General features: G+C 43.7%; 1 protein-coding gene across 1 annotated transcript in view; it reads right to left on the bottom strand.

Moving 5' to 3' along the window:
* The window catches only part of FMNL1 (formin like 1), an 88215-nt gene extending 73310 nt beyond the window's left edge, over positions 1 to 14905 (bottom strand). Inside the window, exon 1 of the mRNA XM_044675125.1 lies at positions 14790 to 14905. Coding sequence (XP_044531060.1) covers positions 14790 to 14905 — 116 coding nt within the window. The remainder of the gene's footprint in view (positions 1 to 14789) is intronic.
* Between the last annotated feature and the right edge of the window lie 3628 nt (positions 14906 to 18533).

Genomic DNA, 18533 nt, shown 5'->3' with positions numbered 1-18533 from the left:
AACACAGGATAACATCATGGCAATCTGGAAATGCTGTATTCTCGTGACATGGGCATGCCCTGTGACGTAATCTAAGAAGCTGCATCAGCAGCTACGTGGATCATAAAGTAATACCCCGAAACCCCCCACACCAAGTAATACAAGACAACCTAACAGGGAGGGAGGGAGGGAGGGAGGGAGGGAGAGAGGGAGAGAGGGAGGGAGGGAGGGAGGGAGGGAGGAAAATGAAGAACAAGATTATCACCAAAAAAACCCAAAAAAGACCTTTATGAAATGATGCAAGGTGAAGTAAACAGAACCAGGAGAGAGCACTGTACACTATAACAGCAATAAACTATGACGGTCAGCTGTTAATGACAACTATTAACAGCAATACAAGGATCCAGGACAACTCCAAGGGACTCATGATGAAAAAGGCTCTCCACTGCCATAGAAGGAACTGACAGAGTCTGAATACAGATTGAAGCATGCCATTCTTCACTTTATTTCCTCCATGAATTTTTCTCAGGTGTAAATGATATGTGTCTTCTTCCACAATATGATGAACATGGAAATGTGTATTGTATAATAACATGTGTACAACCTATATTATATTCCCTGCTGTCGAGTGGGGAAGGAGAGAACATGGATCACAAAATGTCAGAAAAGAATTGTTAAAAATTGTATCAAACCTATAATCTGGAAAAAAATTAAAAATTTTAATAAAGAAAAATAAATTTATAAAATTAATAAGGATCCTACCAAGAGCTCTTGCTTGTGTATATTATATCTATCAACATATACCATATTAGAGATTAAAATATCTTAGTATTACCATGAAAATAGTTTTAACCTTGTGAACCCCTTAAAGGAATGAGAACTACTATATTAGACATATACTCAATTCTTGAGCTATTCCTTTCTAAGTTCCTGCTTTTCAAGAACCAGATTCCTGTGACTCCTGCCTCCACCTTCCTTTATAGTGATAAAACCCCTATATATCATAGGTCCTAGAGCTTTGACTCTGAAGATATTGCGAATAAAGATTTATCCCTGTATGTGCTATCCTCCTTTTCATTTCTACTTCATATATGGAAATGTTCATCATCTTTGGTGTTTATTCAACTCAAAATTTAAAACTTTGGGATACAAATCCGGCCTCAGACACTTCCCAGCTGTGTGACCCTGGGCAAGTCACTTGACCCCCATTGCCTACCCTTACCACTCTTCCACCTATAAGTCAATGCACAGAAGTTAAGGGTTTAAAATTAAAAAAAAAAAAAAAAAAAACAACTTTGGGATATTTGAAGTTGCTGGGTAGGTGAGTTCAAACCTGACCTGAGATATTTTCTAGTGGTATCACTTAATGCGTTGATGGCAAACCTATGACACACGTGTCAGACACACGTAGCCATTTTCGATGACACGAGAAGTCTGGGGCCGCATGCCGAGGATAAAACATTTGCTGTAGTGTGGTGTAAACACTCTGTGCACTATGGATGACAATTCTACCTATATTAATTTGCTTTTTTGGTTTATTAAATACAGTTATATAATTATACATTTTTGTTATTTAAACTACAAATATCGTGAAATTATGGTTTTTTTCTCAAAGTGACACACCAAGCTCAAAAGGTTGCCCATCACTGACTTAATGGCTTTCTGCCTCAGTTTTCCCATCTGTAAAATGGAGATGATAACAGAATCCCTCTCTCAGGGTTGTTGTAAGGATTAAATAAATATTTGTAAACCTTAAAAAAAAAAAAAACCAAAAACCTTACCTCCTGTCTAAAAATCAATACTGTGTATTGGCAGAAAATAGTAAGGTCTTGGGGAGGGGGGGAAGGAGTTAAGGGTCTTGCCCAGGATCATACAGCTACAAAGTATCTGAGGTCATATTTGAACCCAGGACCTCTCATCTCAGCCCAGTTCTCAATGCACTGAACGACCTAGCTGCCCCATATAAAGAACTTTTGCAAAATGTAAATTGTTATATAAATACTAGCTATACAGGGAGTGGGGGAAGGAGAGGGAAAGAACATGAATCATATAACCACGGAAAAATACTTTAAAATGAATAAATAAGTAATTTTTAAAATAAAAAATTAATAAAAACAAATAATGATAAAAATAGTAAATATATTTTTTAAAGTTTAAATTAAAAATAAATAAATAAATGCTAGCTATTGGTATTATCGATTTGGGATATATTGCATTGAAAGAAAGAATTCTCTGGAACACTGAAAAATAAGATTTAAGAGTTGAGTCCAGGAAGGTGTTTTTATGCACTCACCTTGGTGGCTCCCACCTTAGGGGGACCTATCTCTAAGTCCCTCTACAGTCCTGAGTACCTAGGATCATGAAACAGCCTTTGGCTCTTTACTTGATTTTTCAAGTTGACTTCCTTATTGGAAAAGAGAGATTTTTTCCATTAGAAACTGTGATGTTGACTTGCTGATTCCCATCAGTCCTTCTCAGGAGTCTGGCCAGAGAGGGGCAGTTTTCCCAGGGCCTTCCTCCAGCCTTTTCCAGATGGAGCTCTAGGAACGGGAAGTCACACTTTAGAGCCCAGAGGCCAAAAGGAGCTGGATGGCCTCCCCTCCTCTTGGGATCTCAAACTGGTGGTTATGTGGATGCTTGGACCTGGACCGAGGGCTTCTTTAGAATCTGTGTCCATCCCTCTCCCTCTCCCCATATCCAGTGCAATCTAACAAGAAGCTGTTTTTCAAAACTCTTCCCACCTCTCCCGTACAAGACCCTGGGAGAAGGGGTGCAGGTTACAAAAATATAACAAAAAACAAACCTACCTTCATTTTTAAAAATCCATCAATAAATTCTATTATTTATTAACAGAATGTTAGTTAGTCGTGTACTTTATTTTATTTTTATAACCTTTACCTTCCATCTTAGTATCAATACTCTGTATTGGTTCCAAGGCAGAAGAGTGATAAAGGTGAGGGGGTTAAGTGACTTGCCCAGGATCACACAGCTAGGAAGTGTCTGAGGCCAAATCTGAATCCAGGACCTCCTATTTGTCAGTCTGGCTCTCAATCCACTGAGTCATCCACCTGCCCCCTACTTTATTCATTTAATTATTTAAGTGTTAGCATCTCTACCTTCAAGGAGATAAGGAATACCTATAAGATGACAAGTATAGACATAATTATTTGAGGAAAGGATTAGTTGAAGATTCCCTTAGGAGATAAGCACATGAGCTGAAACCAGAGATTCTAAGAAGTAGTGATGAGGAGAGGGTACATACTAGGCATATGAGAAAGACTCTGCAGAAGCATTGGGGCAGCGGGGCAGCTGGGTGGCTCAGTGTATTGAAAGCCAGGCCTAGAGATGAGACAGGAGGTCCTGGATTCAAATTTGACCTCAGACACTTTCTAGCTGTGTGACCCTGGGCAAGTCCCTTAACCCCCATTGCCTAACCCTTGCCATTCTTCTGCCTTGGAACCAATACATAGTATTGATTCCAAGATGGAAGGAAAGAATTTTAAAAAAATAAATAAAAATAAAAATAAGCATTGGGGCAGGAGATCAGGTTCAAGTTCAAAAAATAGCAAGTAACAGCAGCCTAGTTTGGCTGGAACACTGAATGTGTGAAAAGAAGTAACATTCAAAAAGTCTGGGCAGATTGCAAGTCTTCAAATGCCAAACAGATGTTTATAGTTTCTATATTATATATGTGATATTTATTACATATTTTATATATATTCTATATTCCCAACATTTATATATTTTTATATGTATGTCCTAGAAGCAACAGGGAGCCACTGGATCTTCTTGAGCAGATGAGGGACACAGTCAGATTGTGCTTTGGGAACTTTATTTTGGCAATTATGTGAAAGGATGGGCTGGAGATAGGAGAAACTGGAAGTCAAAGATTTAATTAGGAGGCTTTTGTAAGAATATTATGAGAGGGGTGGACAAGACACGATAGATGTTAACCAGTAAAACTTGCTGTAGGGGACAGCTGGGTAGCTCAGTGAATTGAGAGCCAGACCTAGAGATAGGAGGTTCTAGGTTCGAATCTGACCTCATACACTTTCCAGCTGTGTGACCCTGGGCAAGTCACTTGACCCCCCTTGCCTACCCTTACCACTCTTCTGCCTTGAAGCCAATATACAGTATTGACTCCAAGATGGAAGGTAAGGGTTTAAAAACAAACAAACAAAAAAAAAACAAACTTGCTGTAGTTCAACTGTTTTCAGACACATTCAACTCTTTGTGACCCACTTTGGGCTTTGCTGTCATTTCTTTCTCCAGCTCATTTCCCAGATGAGGAAACCAAGACAAAAAGAATTCAGTGACTTGCCCAGGGTCACATAGCGACTAAGTCTCTGAAGCCAGATTTGAAGTCATGAAGTCGAGTTTTCCTGCCTCCAGGCCTGGCACTCTGTTCACTGTGCCACCAAGCCAGGTAGAACTAATAAGACAGAAACTGATTGGCTATGGAGGGGAGAGTCAGAGGGAAGCATTAAAATGACTCCAGAGTTATAAATCTGGATAACTAGAAGGTTACTCATGGTATCTTCAACAGACACAGGCAAGTTCCGTGGAGGGGCATGTTGGGGAGATCAGAAAGAGAATAACTGAATGAAAAAGCAAGAATTAAGTGCTTACCTAGGTACTGAGCACAGTATTAAGGACTAGGAATACAAATACAGAGGCAAAGTAGATAGAAGGCCAGGTTTTGAGTGGGGAGGGCCTGGGTTCAAATCTAGCCTCAGACACCTCCTAGTTGTGTGATTCTGGATAAGTCACCCATTTGCCTTTCTGTCTAAGAGTTGTTCCTAGGACAGAAAGTAAGGATTTAAAAAATGCAACTACAAAGACAAAGAAGATCTCAGCCCTCTAGGAGTTTCCATTCTAATGGGGAAGACCAGCTACACAGAGGAGTCAAGATCAGAGAGGGGCTTTAGCCCCACAATTTACCAGGATGGTTAAGTGGGCCCATAGGAGAGGAGACGGACAAACGGTTCCATAAATAAGTGCAATATTGATTCATCTGTGGCCCCAAGGACTAGGGTGGAGGGGGCACTGGTTAATATGTAAGTTTGTTAACTTGGAAAAGACACGGAACTATTAAATAGTCAGAAAAACCAAGTCTTTAATCAGGAGAAGGATACAGTACAATCTTTAGGCTTCCACACAGTCACACACTCAAAACCACACAGAGCCCAAGGTTCTGGCTACTCTGAGTACCAACCCCTGGGAGTGACACTGTGCTAGATGACAGCTTCGGATCCAGCCAGGGGCTGCCCTGAGAAAGGATTTTGACACAATGGGAGAACCTACTAGCACAAAAAAAAGATTGAGTCTGCTAGCTCCACCTAAAGGGAGAAATTCTCATGTGACAAGGTCAAACTTAGGGTCTTCAGCTTTCAAGCTAACCAAACTTGGGGGTTTCTAGATTTCAATTTGACAGGTTCCAGGGGAGGTTGTTGAGAAGATGGCCCAGGAGTCAGGAGTTTGGCATCTTCCAGGAGAGGCGGTCCCCAAAACCTTCCCTAAGTATGATCCTGTTCCCTCACTACTCCATAAATGACAGTGGCTCCCTATTACTTCTAGGACCAACTTTATGGAAACTCCTCTGGCATTTGAAATATTTCCCCCTCTGGTCCCTTCCTTCCTAGCTTTCCAGACTAGTCTTTTTCTTAACACAGATAATCATCTTTAATTTACTCTCCTCCCCTAGCCCGTCTCTTCTCCCTCCTCTAACTTAAATGTTTGCTAAGTCCCTGGGAGGGTCTCTAGAGCCAGACACCCTTCTTCCCCTCATAGGCTGTTGTCCTGCCTGAAACAGGGTGTCTGACCTTGAAGGAGAACTAAAAGCCCTAGGAGAAATGCCACCATTCCTAAATATCCTCAAGGCCTACGGCATTTTATTTTTTTTTTAAACCCTTTCCTTGTGTCATGGAATCAATACTATGTGTTGGTTCTAAGGGCTAGGCAATGGGGGTTAAGTGACTTGCCCAGGGTCACACAGTTAGGAAGTGTCTGAGGTCATATTTGAATCTGGGACCTCTTGTCTCTAGGCCTAGCTCTCTATCCACTGTGCCATTCAGCTGCCCCCAACATTTTAGAATTGGACCTTAGTTAGGGTCTATCTGGTGCAGTGATGGGCAACCTTTTGAGTGTGTCAAAATTCACCAAAAAAACAAGCATAACTTGGGTGGTGTGTCACTTTGAGAAAAAAAACATAATTTCATGATATTTATAGTTTAAATAACAAAATGTATAACTGTAATATATAACTGTATTTAATAAACCAAAAATAGGTAAATTAATATATGTAGAATTGTCATCTGTAGTGCAAAGAGTGTCTACACTATACTACAGCAAATGTTTTATCCTTGACATGCGGCCCCATTCTTCTCATGTCATCGAAAATGGCTACACATGGACATGTGTGTCATAAGTTCGCCATCACCAATCTAGTGCCATCACCTCATTTTACAGATTTACAGTCATTTACATTTTACCTAAGAGGGTTCAGGGGGGATTAATTTATAACATCATAGGTTCAGAACACAGTTGAGCTAAATGAATCCCCTCATTTTACTGATAAGGAAACTTACATTTAACAGGAACTTAAGTGGCCTACCCAGGGTCACAAAGTTTATAGTAAGTGCTTGAGGCAGGATTTGAACTCTGGCCTTTTGGACTCCAAATCCAGCCCTCTACCCCTTGGCCATTAAGAGATAGAACTCTGCCCAATTGGACTTATAGGCTGAGAGACAGGAATGGAATTCAAACCTAGTAGTGTGTCTCAAGACCCCTAGCTCCACCATTTATTTACTGCATGTCCTTGGGCAAGTCACCTCTTCCCAAGGCCTCAGTTTCCTTCTCCCTAAGATGTGGGAGTTGGACTAGGCTATCTCTAAGGTCTAAAGTCCCTTCCCTTTATGAACCTATAATTATATTCTATCAGGCTAACTTCTTCCCCATTAAATGTGTTCCCCGCAATTGGCCTCATTAGCAGAGGACCCAGATAGTGCTCCGGGCCCATGGGTGAGGCTACCGCCATCCCCTCCCTCTCTCCCTCCTTCCCCCGACCTCTCCTACTCTGCCCATTGGGGCGGCCCCGGGGGATTTCGGGCAATGACTCAATCTTTCTCGGGTCCCTGGCTCAGCTCCTCCTGCAATGAAAGGCCCAGACCTGCAGGTGTCAGTGTCGAGCTGAGGCTGAAGGAAAGGGGGAGAAGCCTGAGCCCCGGAGGTTCTCCCCAGGATTCAGGCTCCGCCCTCCGTAGGGGCCTTGGGGGAGGGGGGGCACGACGTCCCGATGTGCCCGTTCCATTCCCCACTGCGGGAACCCCCACAACGCCTTCCCACCGTTTGGGGTTCGGGGCTGGGTCTGTGCCCCTCCCCCCCCCCCAACCTGACCGTGTCTGAGGCCCGCTGGGGAAAGAGTGAGGGAGGTTAAATTGCCGAGGAGAGGGCCGGCCCGGCTCTGCCCGGCTCTGCGGTCCTCCTCGGGAGCTGGCCTGAGGCCAGCTTTTTTCCAAACACACATTTTCCTCCCATTTCCTTCCCCCGGCTTTGGATGGGGGTCCTTTCCCCAGAGACACACAGATTATTCCCGGGGAGAAAGAAGGAGGGTCCTGGGGGGGGGCGGGCGGGGAGTCTGGCCTGCGGGCGGGAGATGTTATTTTCCCCTTTTCCTGTCGTCTCCTCCCTTAGACTTTCTGCCGCAGTGAGACTGGGATGAGAGGAGGATGTTCAAAGAGATGATCCCAGAGCGGCCCATGGAGGCTCCCCAACCCCCCACTCCCTGCAAGACCCACACAGTGGACAGCGGGATCTGCCCCGTGGTGGTGGGGCAAGGGGCTAGGATAGCAGCTGCAGGCTGTGCCCCCAAAACGTCCCAGTGGCCTCGTTATCCCGGTTTTCCTGGTTGCCTTTGATAAAAGTCACCCCACCTTAAGTAGTCTGGGCGCCTTCTCTTTCTTGCCTTTGAGGTACCATCTTACCTTCAGCCTAGGGTGATAAGGGATTGTAAAAGAAAGCCATGATCACGTTTTTTATCCTGAAAAAGAGAACTGCTCTAAGCTCACAGTTCTATGGGGGATCACAAATGTAAACAAATGATAATGAGTCCAGTGTTAACTCCTCCCTCCTCTCAAATTTTAGGTGGATTTAAAGAGCACCCCATATGGATAGAGTATGAATAATCATAATGTAAATTGGGTTTTAGGCATGCTGGTGTTTGTCCTGAGCAAGAACTGTTTGACAGATGGGCTCCATGATGGTCATGACAAGAGCAGAACCCTAGATGGGGGACTCCAGGCAGCAGGCTCGAAAGGAGTCTTAGAGCTTTTAAATCAACTAGGAGTTCAGAAAGGTAAGGAAGAAAAGAGACAGAAAGCAGGAGAAAATGGGAGAGAGCTGCATTAAGAGCCACTGGGAGCAGTCATTATAGAATGAGGCTTAAAAGCTGGAGAGCAAGCTCAAGGAAGATTATCCATCTAGGAAGGAGACAGACTGATTCAGGGGGATTTCTTTTCTAAGTGGAATTCTGAGAGGGGTGGGGGGTCCTTAGCTAGTAAGGATTCAGAGTTGGGGGGGTGGATGGAGAACAAGATAGGGCCCCAGGCAGCTGACTTAGACTTGGAGAAGAAAAAAGAGGGGAACTAGAAAAGAAAAAAATAAAGAATCTAAAAAGGTTCACTTTGGTCCTTGTCTAACTGGAAGGAAAAGCAGGAGAAATTACTAAGAATGAATAGAATCAGCTATGTAAATGCAGAATGCAAGAGCTAGATATCATTCATTTCAAAAAGACCAGAGGATTTTCGTAGACAGAAAGCTCTGCATGAGTCAGCAATGTGACAAGTCAGTAGAAAATAGCTAACTTGAACTTGCATTGAATCCACGGAGGAGCAGAATCCAAAATGATGGAGATGACTGATGCCCCGGTGCGGAGACGTCCAAAGTACTGTGTGTGTTCCATTCTGGGTGCTATATTTTGAGAACATTGGCAAACTGAAGTTGATCCTGAAGAGGGTGACTAGAGCAGTCAGAGGACTAGGAACTATATACCGAGAATGGATCAGAGGAACTAGGGATGATTAAACCAGAAAAGAAGAAACTAGAGTGGGAGCAGTGTATATGGTAGCTAGAAGCAGTGATAGCAGCCCACACAGATTGGTTCACTTACACCTATAGAAGGCAAGGATATCACTTTATTAATTACCCAGAGATAGAGTATGATATTGGATTTGTCTTCCCTGTTCTCAAGTCAGCAAACATGCAGTCTGGTTGAGTTTCTCCCTGTGGCATAACTGAAGCCTTCCAAATGTCTGAGTGGGGAATGATGAAATGCTGTTCAGTTGTTTCTGACTCTTTGTGAACCCATCTGGGGTTTTCTTGGCAAAGATACTGCCAGTGGTTTGCCATTTCCTTCTCCAACTCATTTGATAGATGAGGAAACTGAGGCAGAATTAAGTGACTTTCCCAGAGTCACAAAATTTATAAATGTCTGAGGCTGGATTTTAATTCAGGAAAATGAATTGTCCTGATTTTAATCCCAGTGCTCTATCTACTGGGCCACTCATCAGCCCCAGTGATGAAATAGCATTCAGAATTATGGAGAAGTTATAGGAAAATCTATGGCTCTGTCTGCATTCCCCACTTGGAATTTTCCTTCTCAAAGGTCCACATATACTTATTAGATACTGAATATTTAATTCTCCATGGCCATATGGTTTATTCATAAAAACAATGCCAGGAAAATGGAGAAACTCCACCCAACCTTCTCTCAGACCCTTTCTATTGTTTTGTTTTGTTTTTAAAACCCTTACCTTCTGTCTTAGAATCATATCCATTCTAAGGCAAAAGGGCAGTAAGGGCTAGACAATTAGGATTCAAGTGACTTGCCCAGGGTCACATAACTCAGAAGTGTCTGAAGCCAGATTGGCACCCAGGTCCTCTTGACAGCAGGTCTGACAATCTATCCATTGCGCTACCTAGGTGCCTGGACCCTTTCTTACTGTTTCAAAATTCCTAATCCGTGATTCCCCTTCCCAAGCTTGATGATCCATTTGCATTGGCCTACTTGAAGTTTCTAGGACATTTCATCTGATTCCACTCCACACACACACACACACACACACACACACACACACACACACACACTGCTCCGCACCATCACTTCAGCCTCTTAAGTTTCCTAGGCTCCCTTCAAGGCTCAGCTCAATTCTCTCCTTTTCTAGGAGACCCTTCCTGCTTTCCTCTGGCTGCTAATGCCTTTTGGATTACCCAAATTTAGTTACTTAAAATTTTTTTTATTAAAACCCTCACCTTCCATCTTAGAATCAATATTGCCTATTGGTTCCAAGGTGGAAGGGCAGTTAAGGACTAGGCAATGGGGATTAAGTGACTTGGCCAGGGTCACCCATCTAGGAAGTGTCTGAGGTCAAATTTGAACCCAGAACCTCCCATTTCTTGACCTGGCTCTCAATCCACTGAGCCACCAGCTGCCCCCTGTGCTACTAGTTATTTATATTTTGTCTTCCCCATTAGAATATGAGTTTCTTAATGGCTGAACAAATTGTGGTATATGCTGGTGATGGAATACTATTGTGCTCAAAGGAATAATAAACTGGAGGAATTCCATGTGAACTGGAAAGACCTCCAGGAATTGATGCAGAGTGAAAGGAGAAGAGCCAGAAGAACATTGTACACAGAGACCAATACACTGTGGTAAAATCGAATGTAATGGACTTCTGTACTGACAGCAATGCAATGACCCAGGACAATTCTGAGGGATTTATGGAAAGGAATGTTACCCACATTCAGAGGAAGAACTGCAGCAGTGGAAACAAAGAAGTAAAACAACCCCTTAAACACATGGGTTGATGCGGCCATGGTTGGGGATGTAGACGACACTAAATGACCACACCAATGCAACTATCAATAATATGTAAATAAGTCTTGACTGATCACACAGGTTAAAACCAGTGGAAATGCCCTTTGGATATGGGGGGAGGGGTTGAAAGAGGGGTGAAGGAGAAAGTAAAAACAGGAATCATGTAACCATGGAAAATTTTTCTTAAAAAATAAAATATTTAAATCTGAAAAAAATCAATTAAAAAAATGAGTTTCTTGAGGGCAGAAACTCTTTTTACTATTCTTTGCCTTCTCAGGACTTAGCACATAATAGGCACTTAACTGGTTCATTGACTCCCAACTTTTCTTTCCAGTGTATATATGTCAAGGCTTGATCAAGAACACTTGGGCCCCCAAAGTTAGTAGAAAAGCTCAAAGGAAAAGGGTTACACATCTGAGATACTGTTCATAGTTAAACCAGTAAAGAGAGGTGAACCAAAAAAGGGATGCTGGTATACAGGCCCGAAGCTTCAGATTCCAGATTAGGAAAGTCAAAGCAAGAGGAGCATAGGGTGAGAACACAATTCACCCCCTGCAAAATTCTCTACAGCTGCCAATCCCACTCTTGTTTTGTTAGGGCTGGGCTCTTGAGTCTGGGCCACCCTTCATGCAGGTCCTCAAGCTGCTCCATAGATGCTATTTCACCATCTGAGCCAGGCTGGTTTCAGTTCTCTTGCCACCAGTCTCAGGTTCAGCAAATAATAATTGTGGGTTGCAGTGGTTACTAATGGTAGGGGAAGCCCAGTCCCCAAAGTGTACTTTATTTATTTATTTTTAGTAAACCTTTACTTTCTATCCTGGAATCAATACTGTGTATTAGTTCCAAGGCAGAAGAGCAGTAAGGACTAGGCAATGGGGGTTAAATGACTTGCCCAGGGTCACATAGCCAGGAAGTGTCTTGAGGTCATATTTGAATCCAGGACTTCCCATCTCTAAGCCTGGCTCTCAATCCATTGAGCCACCTGGCTGCCCCCAAAAGTATATTTTAGTCAAATGTGGGGCAGGGAGCCTCAGTCTAAGTGCAGATTGTCCTTCTATTCTCTCTGCCCCCCAAAAGGGGGTGACTCTCAAAAAACAAGTGACTCTCAGTGGCAATAGAAGAGAAGATAGCAAACTCTTAAAAAAAAAAAAAAAACATTTTCATGCCTCTGGAAACATGGAAACTTGCTCAGTGTCTCATCAATCTGTTTCCCATTATGGGAAACTTTAGAAGATCTGATCTGTTCTGGGCAAAGGCTGTGGTAGAAACTATTGTTTTTTCCTAAAAACTCTTATCTTCCATCTTAGAATCAATACTGTGTATTGGTTCCAAGGCAGAAGAGCAGTAAGAGCTAGGCAATGGGGGTTAAGTAACTGCCCAGGGTCACATAGGTAAGAAATGTCTGGAATCAAATTTGAACCTAGGACCTCCTATCTGTAGGCCTGGCTCTCCATCCACTGAGCCACCCAGCTGCCCCCCCAGAAACTATTATAGTAGTGCTCTTCCCCACTTTATTCAGAGTTTTGCTTCCCATGGTTTCAGTTACCCCTGGTCAATGTTGAATTCCCAGGGAAAGAGAGTAAGGAGCTGCCACTGGATGAAGAAGGGGGCCTGCACGTGGTTCAAAGAAATAGGGAGGCCAGGACAGAGAGCTGTACCTGAGCACATACAAATGGAAGACAGACACTTTGGCCAACAGCCAGGTGGAAAGAGTGGGACATAGGTCTCTTTCTGCACCAGAGGGCTTTTGGGCTGCCCAAAGTGCTGGTCTCTTTATGAGTCAGGTCTTCTGTTTTCACATGGAGGGTTCTTTTATTTTTTAGGTGTTTTTTTTTTTTGAGGGAAGGAGGCCACAGAGCACCAAGTCAAGGGGAAGGAGTGGGAAAAGAGAAAGATTCCAGTATTATACAATAAAGTTAACATAGATATTAAAAGTTAAATTGAGAACTGTCTATATAGGTTCCAGTACTGTCCACAATTTTAGCTATTCCCAGTAGGTCTTACAGGATATGTCTCATGGATATAGGGCCCTACTGTATATCATAGAAAGAGGAACAATATGTATAAAAATATTTATAGTGGCTCTAGAAACAAGAGGGACATCCATCCATTGGAGAATAGTTGAGAAAACTAGGGTATATGAATGTAGCAGAATATTATTGTGTCCTAAAAAGTGACAAAATGGACAGTTTCAGAAGACCTATGAGAAACTGATGAAGAAGGAAGCAGAACTAGGAGAACAATTTACAGTGACATAAAGACTTTAAAACTATGATCAATGCAATGGCAGACTATAATTCCAAAGGACCATGATGAAGCACAGGATCTCCCCTAACCCTTCTTGACAGCAAGGCGATAGTCTTAAACTGTAAAATGTCACTTACTTGATTCACAAGTCACTTACTTGGAGAGCTCCACCCTTTTAACTCAATCAATCAGAAACTTGTGAGTCCTTTGATAAGAGTTGACAGCTTCAAAGGGTGAGAAGTGGATCTCACAGACACTGACCCCTTGGGCAGTACTAGGCAATTTGGAAGCTGTGATTGGCCCCTGTGAAGAGGGAAAGGGACAAAAAATGACTATAAAAAGTCCTGAAAGGCTTCAGCTTGAGGTCCTCTTCTACCTGAATCTGGAGCTCAGAGGATCTTGGACTGGGGCTGACTCTTGGAGCTACAACTTTAGACCTGGACCTTGGCTTCAACTTGGGTCCTTGGCTCTTGGACTGTTTCTTGGGTGAGTGAGTAGCTGGACTTCCTTTCCTGGATTCTGGAAAGAGATTAGTTCTGGAGAGGCCTTCTCCTCTTGAAGGAGGCCAAATGGGTGGAACACTGAGTCCTCTGGTTAAGGGTTAACAAGCTCTATGGGGCTGAGCCGAGCACGGGGAGCAATATTTAGTGTGATAGCCTAGACATCTTCTCTACCTTCTTTTTGTATTTCTCTACTTTCACTCTTTCTACCTCTTTGTAAATAAAATCTATTAAGTCATATTGACTTGAACTATAATACTTTAAATTGGTGACCACCATATTAGAATTCTCACATATTTAGTCAAACCCTTAATTCCTTACACTATACATGTGTGTATCTTATATGTGTATATCTAGGTATATATTTGTTTTTTTCTAAGCACTTTCAGGGCAAGGACCCCTTTGGCTGCTTGTAATTACATCTGCAGCACTGAGCACAGTGCCTGGAACATAGTAGGTCCTTAATAAATGGTTTTCATTCAATCACTTTTTTTTTAAACCCTTACTTTCTGTCATAGAATTTAGAAGGCAGCTGGGTGGCTCAGTGGATAGAAAGCCAGATCTAGAGACAGGAGGTCCTAGGTTCAAATCTGGCCTCAAATATTCCTAGCTGTGTGACCCTAGGTAAGTCACTTAACCCTCATTGCCTAGCCCAGACCCTCTTCTGCCTTGGAACCAATATACAATATCAATTCTAAGACAGAAGGTAAGGGTTTAAAAAAGAATTGATACAAGTATGAGTTCCAAGGCCAAAGAATATGTAAGGGCTAGGCCATTGTCCAGGGTCATAGAGCTCAACAGTGCCTGAGGCTAGATTTGAACCCAGGGCCTCTGGACTCCAGGCCTGGCTCTCTAACTCCTGGACCACTTAACTGTCCCCTTCTCATTCTTTCTTTCCTTAGTCACCAGAAAACATAACTAGAAGTCATGAATAAAAAGCACTTATAGAGGTACTCTGTGGCCTGTGAGATACAAATATACAAGTGAGAAAGTTTCTGCCATGGGACTTCTATTCTAACAGGGAGCAGTGGTCAAGAAAGGGTGTTTCAGTTTGGTCAGTCCTGGAATGGTGAGTGGAGCCTTCAGGAAAGTGGCTTGACTCGGCCTTTCCCAGAAGCAATGGCAGTATTGACTTCATTACAGTTCCCAGAGCAAGCAGTGGGGAGGAGGTGGGGATGGGGGCGCACCCTGTGGCTGGAAGCATGGTCTGGAGAAGCAGGGCCAAGGCTGGCCTGTACAGGGGCCCGGCCTGGAGCTTGTTCTTACTAGCCAGGACTTGAGTGGTTGAAGGCCCCCAGGGCATGGTTTCTGGAGGTTCACTGGTCCAGAGGAAGTCAGTTCAAGGCTAGCAGGAAGATAGCCAACAAGTCAGGGTGTCTGTGTGTGTGCATGCCAGAAGACAACTCAAAAAAGCCAACTGTCAAATTGTCAGTGTGAGCATTTGCAACTCACACATCAGGAAGTACTACAAAACAGGGCTTGATTTATTGTTTATTGATTGTCTAGATTTAAGAAAAAGATGGGAGAAAATGTTAATAATTCAGATTAAATGTGACGAACGAATCTCATCCATTTTCTGGAGTGCCAGCTATTAAACATCATCAGCCCCAAGGCTCCTCTCCCTCTTCCAGGATGCTCAAAAGTCATAGATGGAAGAGTGAGATGGCATATATGGTATGTGAATACTATGGTCAGGAAAAACCTGCCTAGCCATCCATGCATAAATAGAATGCCTGCCTCAGTAGGAAAGGAGTTCTCATTCTTCCGAGGTCCAGAGGAGTCTAGTAGACCCTTTGTTAGGATGGTGAAGAGGGAATTCCTATTCAAGTACTGATTAATCTAACTGATTTCTATTCTTTCTTTTTTAAACCTTTACCTTCCATCTTAGAATCAATACTATGTTGGTTCCTAGGCAGAAGAGTAGCAAGGGCTAGGCAATGGGGATTAAGTGACTTCCTCAGGGACACACAGGAAGTGTCTGAGGCCAAACTTGAACCCAGGTCCTCCTAACTCCAGGCCTTTGTCTCTGTCCACTGAGCCACCTATTTATTTGCCTCTGGGTATTTTGATCTGTGAAGGCTCAGGGATGGTGAGAGGAGCCTTTGGGAAGTTGATTGATATCCCAGAAGCATTGATAACATGGACTTGATTCTGAGGTCCCTTCTAACTGAGATTTTGATTCTAGGGCCGTAGAAATGAATGAAGCTTCCACAAGCTGGTTTTAAGTTAAGAGCCTTTGTATCTGTAGTTCACCTAACTCATCTACAGCTTGTATACTGAGAGGTTTTCGAGCTGTAATCATTTTTGGAATTCAAAAAGGAAAAAATGGCTCCCAAAAAGAGACTGAAGGGAAGAAGACTAAGGCCCCAAAGGTTCACAGTCTGCAGGAGAAAACCCCTCTTCGTTTTGGGGGCCTATCTTCTCCCAGGGCTATCACTTCACCTCGGAGAAAGCCCTCTGAGCCAGGAAAAAGGAATGGGGAGGAGCAAGGGGACAGCCAGACAAGCCAATGTAATCTCCCTGGGTATAGCCAGGGAAAGAAGATGAAGCAGTTGGGGCCCAGCTGCCTATACTGTCCCTTTGCCAGAAACAGTTGGGGCCTGGGCCTGCCCCTACTCTCTCTTTAAGTCTACAAAGGTCTTTCTGTCTCCTGACCTGGAGAAAGGGGCTGAGCTGCAAACCCCCCACCTCTGTACCTCCCACCATCGAGAAGGGCCAATGATATCACCAATGGAAGAGGGGGCAAGGGGTGGAAGAATGCCCCCCTCCCCCCTCCCCCCTCAGAGCTACACACACACACACACACACACACACACACACACACACACACACAACTCTCTCTCTCTCTCTCTCTCTCTCTCTCTTTCTCTCTCTCTCTCTGTCAGTCATGAAAGGGTTGGTAAAAGTCAGGCAGGCCCAGAGGAAATCCCCAGAAAAAGATCACCAAGACAGGAATGCAATGCAGATTTTTGCAAATGGCCCATGCCCTCACCCCCAAATCCATTCATAAGGAAAGACCCTAGAAAGTCTCCATAGTCCAAGGCCTTCCTTTTGCAGGCCAGGAGCCTGGGACCTGGAGTTGCAGGCAGCATTAGCTTCTAACCCAAGTCATCTGACTTTCAGATCAAGCATTCTTTCCCCTGGACCTCTTTCCCTACTCCAGTCCATCCTCCACAGTGGTCAAAGCGATCTTTCTAAAGTCCAGCTCTGACCCTTCACCCCTCTAATTTAGTACCCTTCAGGAGCTCCACATCATGTCCAAGATCAAACCTTCCACAACCTCTTCTCTTAAGGGAGCAACTGGTGGTTAGGTGGATAGAACTAATGCCCAGGCCTGGGGTCAGGAGGATTCCAGGTCAAATCCTGCCTCAGACCCTTATGTGACCCCCTGGCAAGTCACTTAACCACTGTTTGCCTCCATTTCCTCAACTGTAAAAGGGCCATAATCATAGCCCCTACCTTTAAGGGTGGTTGTGATGCTCAAACAAGGCAATATTTATAAGTCACTTTCACTTAGCACGGTACACAGGTCTTTTATAAAATGCTCATTCCCTTCCCTTTCCAGGCTTCTGATGCCTTACACCCCTCTTGGTTTGCTTTCTGTCCAGCGACCTCTCCTCCATCTCCCAGTATAGGACACTCCGTCTCCCAATTCTGTGTCCTTTCACTGGCTCTCCCTAACTATGGAATGCTTCCCTCCTTACCTCTAACTTCTGGCTTCCTTCAAATCAAAGCTCAAAGCCCAGCTTTTATAGGAATCTTCTCCCAATTCTTCAGTGCTAGTATCTTCCCTCTGTTGATGATTTCCACTTTATTTGGGGGATGACTTGTTTCTAGATGGTTGTTTGTAGGCTATCTCCTCCATTAGATCAAGGGTTCTTTAAGAGAAGGGAACTATCTTTTGCTTTTTTTTATATTTTCCCAGCACCTAATATAGCACTGGTACACAGTAGGTACTTAATGAATGCTTGTTGCCTTGAAGATTTGCACTGAGGCAGGACTGGTAAAAATAATTATCATAGCTCACATCGCTATGGAAATCTAAAATGGACACAGCCCTTTTCTACACCACAGGAATAATTGTCCCTTTTTTTACAGGTGAGGAAACTTAAGGTCAGAAAAAATAATCTTACATAGCTAACAAGAGTGGGCACCAGGAGTCCCACCCAGGCCTTCTGACTCCAAATCCAGCACTCCATTCATTCAGCCCAACCTGCCTCAGATTTCTTGCTTCCAATAATTAAAAAGCAAATAAAGTTCTCTGATCCTTGGAGGACCCTGAGCAAAGGGGGAACCAAGGAAGAGACAGATGGCTTCCCAACCTCAAAGGCCAGGAAGCCTTTGCTGAAAAATGCAGGTAGAAGATGGGGGAGCAGTTGGCTGGGCCAAGTAGAGCCTTTTTCCTCTCCATTCTCAAACCACTGGGGCTGTCTGCCCTTCAGTCAACTACCCACTAGACACTCCTTGGATTTGGGTTTCTGATGGCACACAGATATTACATCAGAACCAACCACCAGGCTCAGCAAAGCAAATGTACACCTTGGCAACAGGAGTCCCAGGACAGGAGGGGGCCAAAGAAGTGGGAGAAAAGGGGGATTTTTTTTAGTTTGATTGAACTGATAATTCAATAAATATTTACTTAAGACTCGTGCCTCCCCTCAAAGAGTCTATGGTCTAGAATAATTTCTTCACTGAAATTTTAGAATCCTGCACTATTGGAAGAAGACAGAGAGAGAGAGAGAGAGAGAGAGAGAGAGAGAGAGAGAGAGAGAGAGAGAGAGAGAGAGAGAGAGATCCTGTGACCCTGAGCAAATCACTTCCTCTCCTTTGGACCTCTGTAAAATGAAAGGGTTAGACTAAGTGCCCTCTTGGGCTCTCATATATAGTCATGACTAGAGCCCTGAGAGCTGGGAGGGGACCGAAGGGATGGG

Source organism: Gracilinanus agilis, chromosome 4 (genome assembly GCF_016433145.1).
Source record: "Gracilinanus agilis isolate LMUSP501 chromosome 4, AgileGrace, whole genome shotgun sequence".
Taxonomy (NCBI): Eukaryota; Metazoa; Chordata; class Mammalia; order Didelphimorphia; family Didelphidae; genus Gracilinanus; species Gracilinanus agilis.
This window is presented reverse-complemented; position numbering and strand designations above follow the sequence as displayed.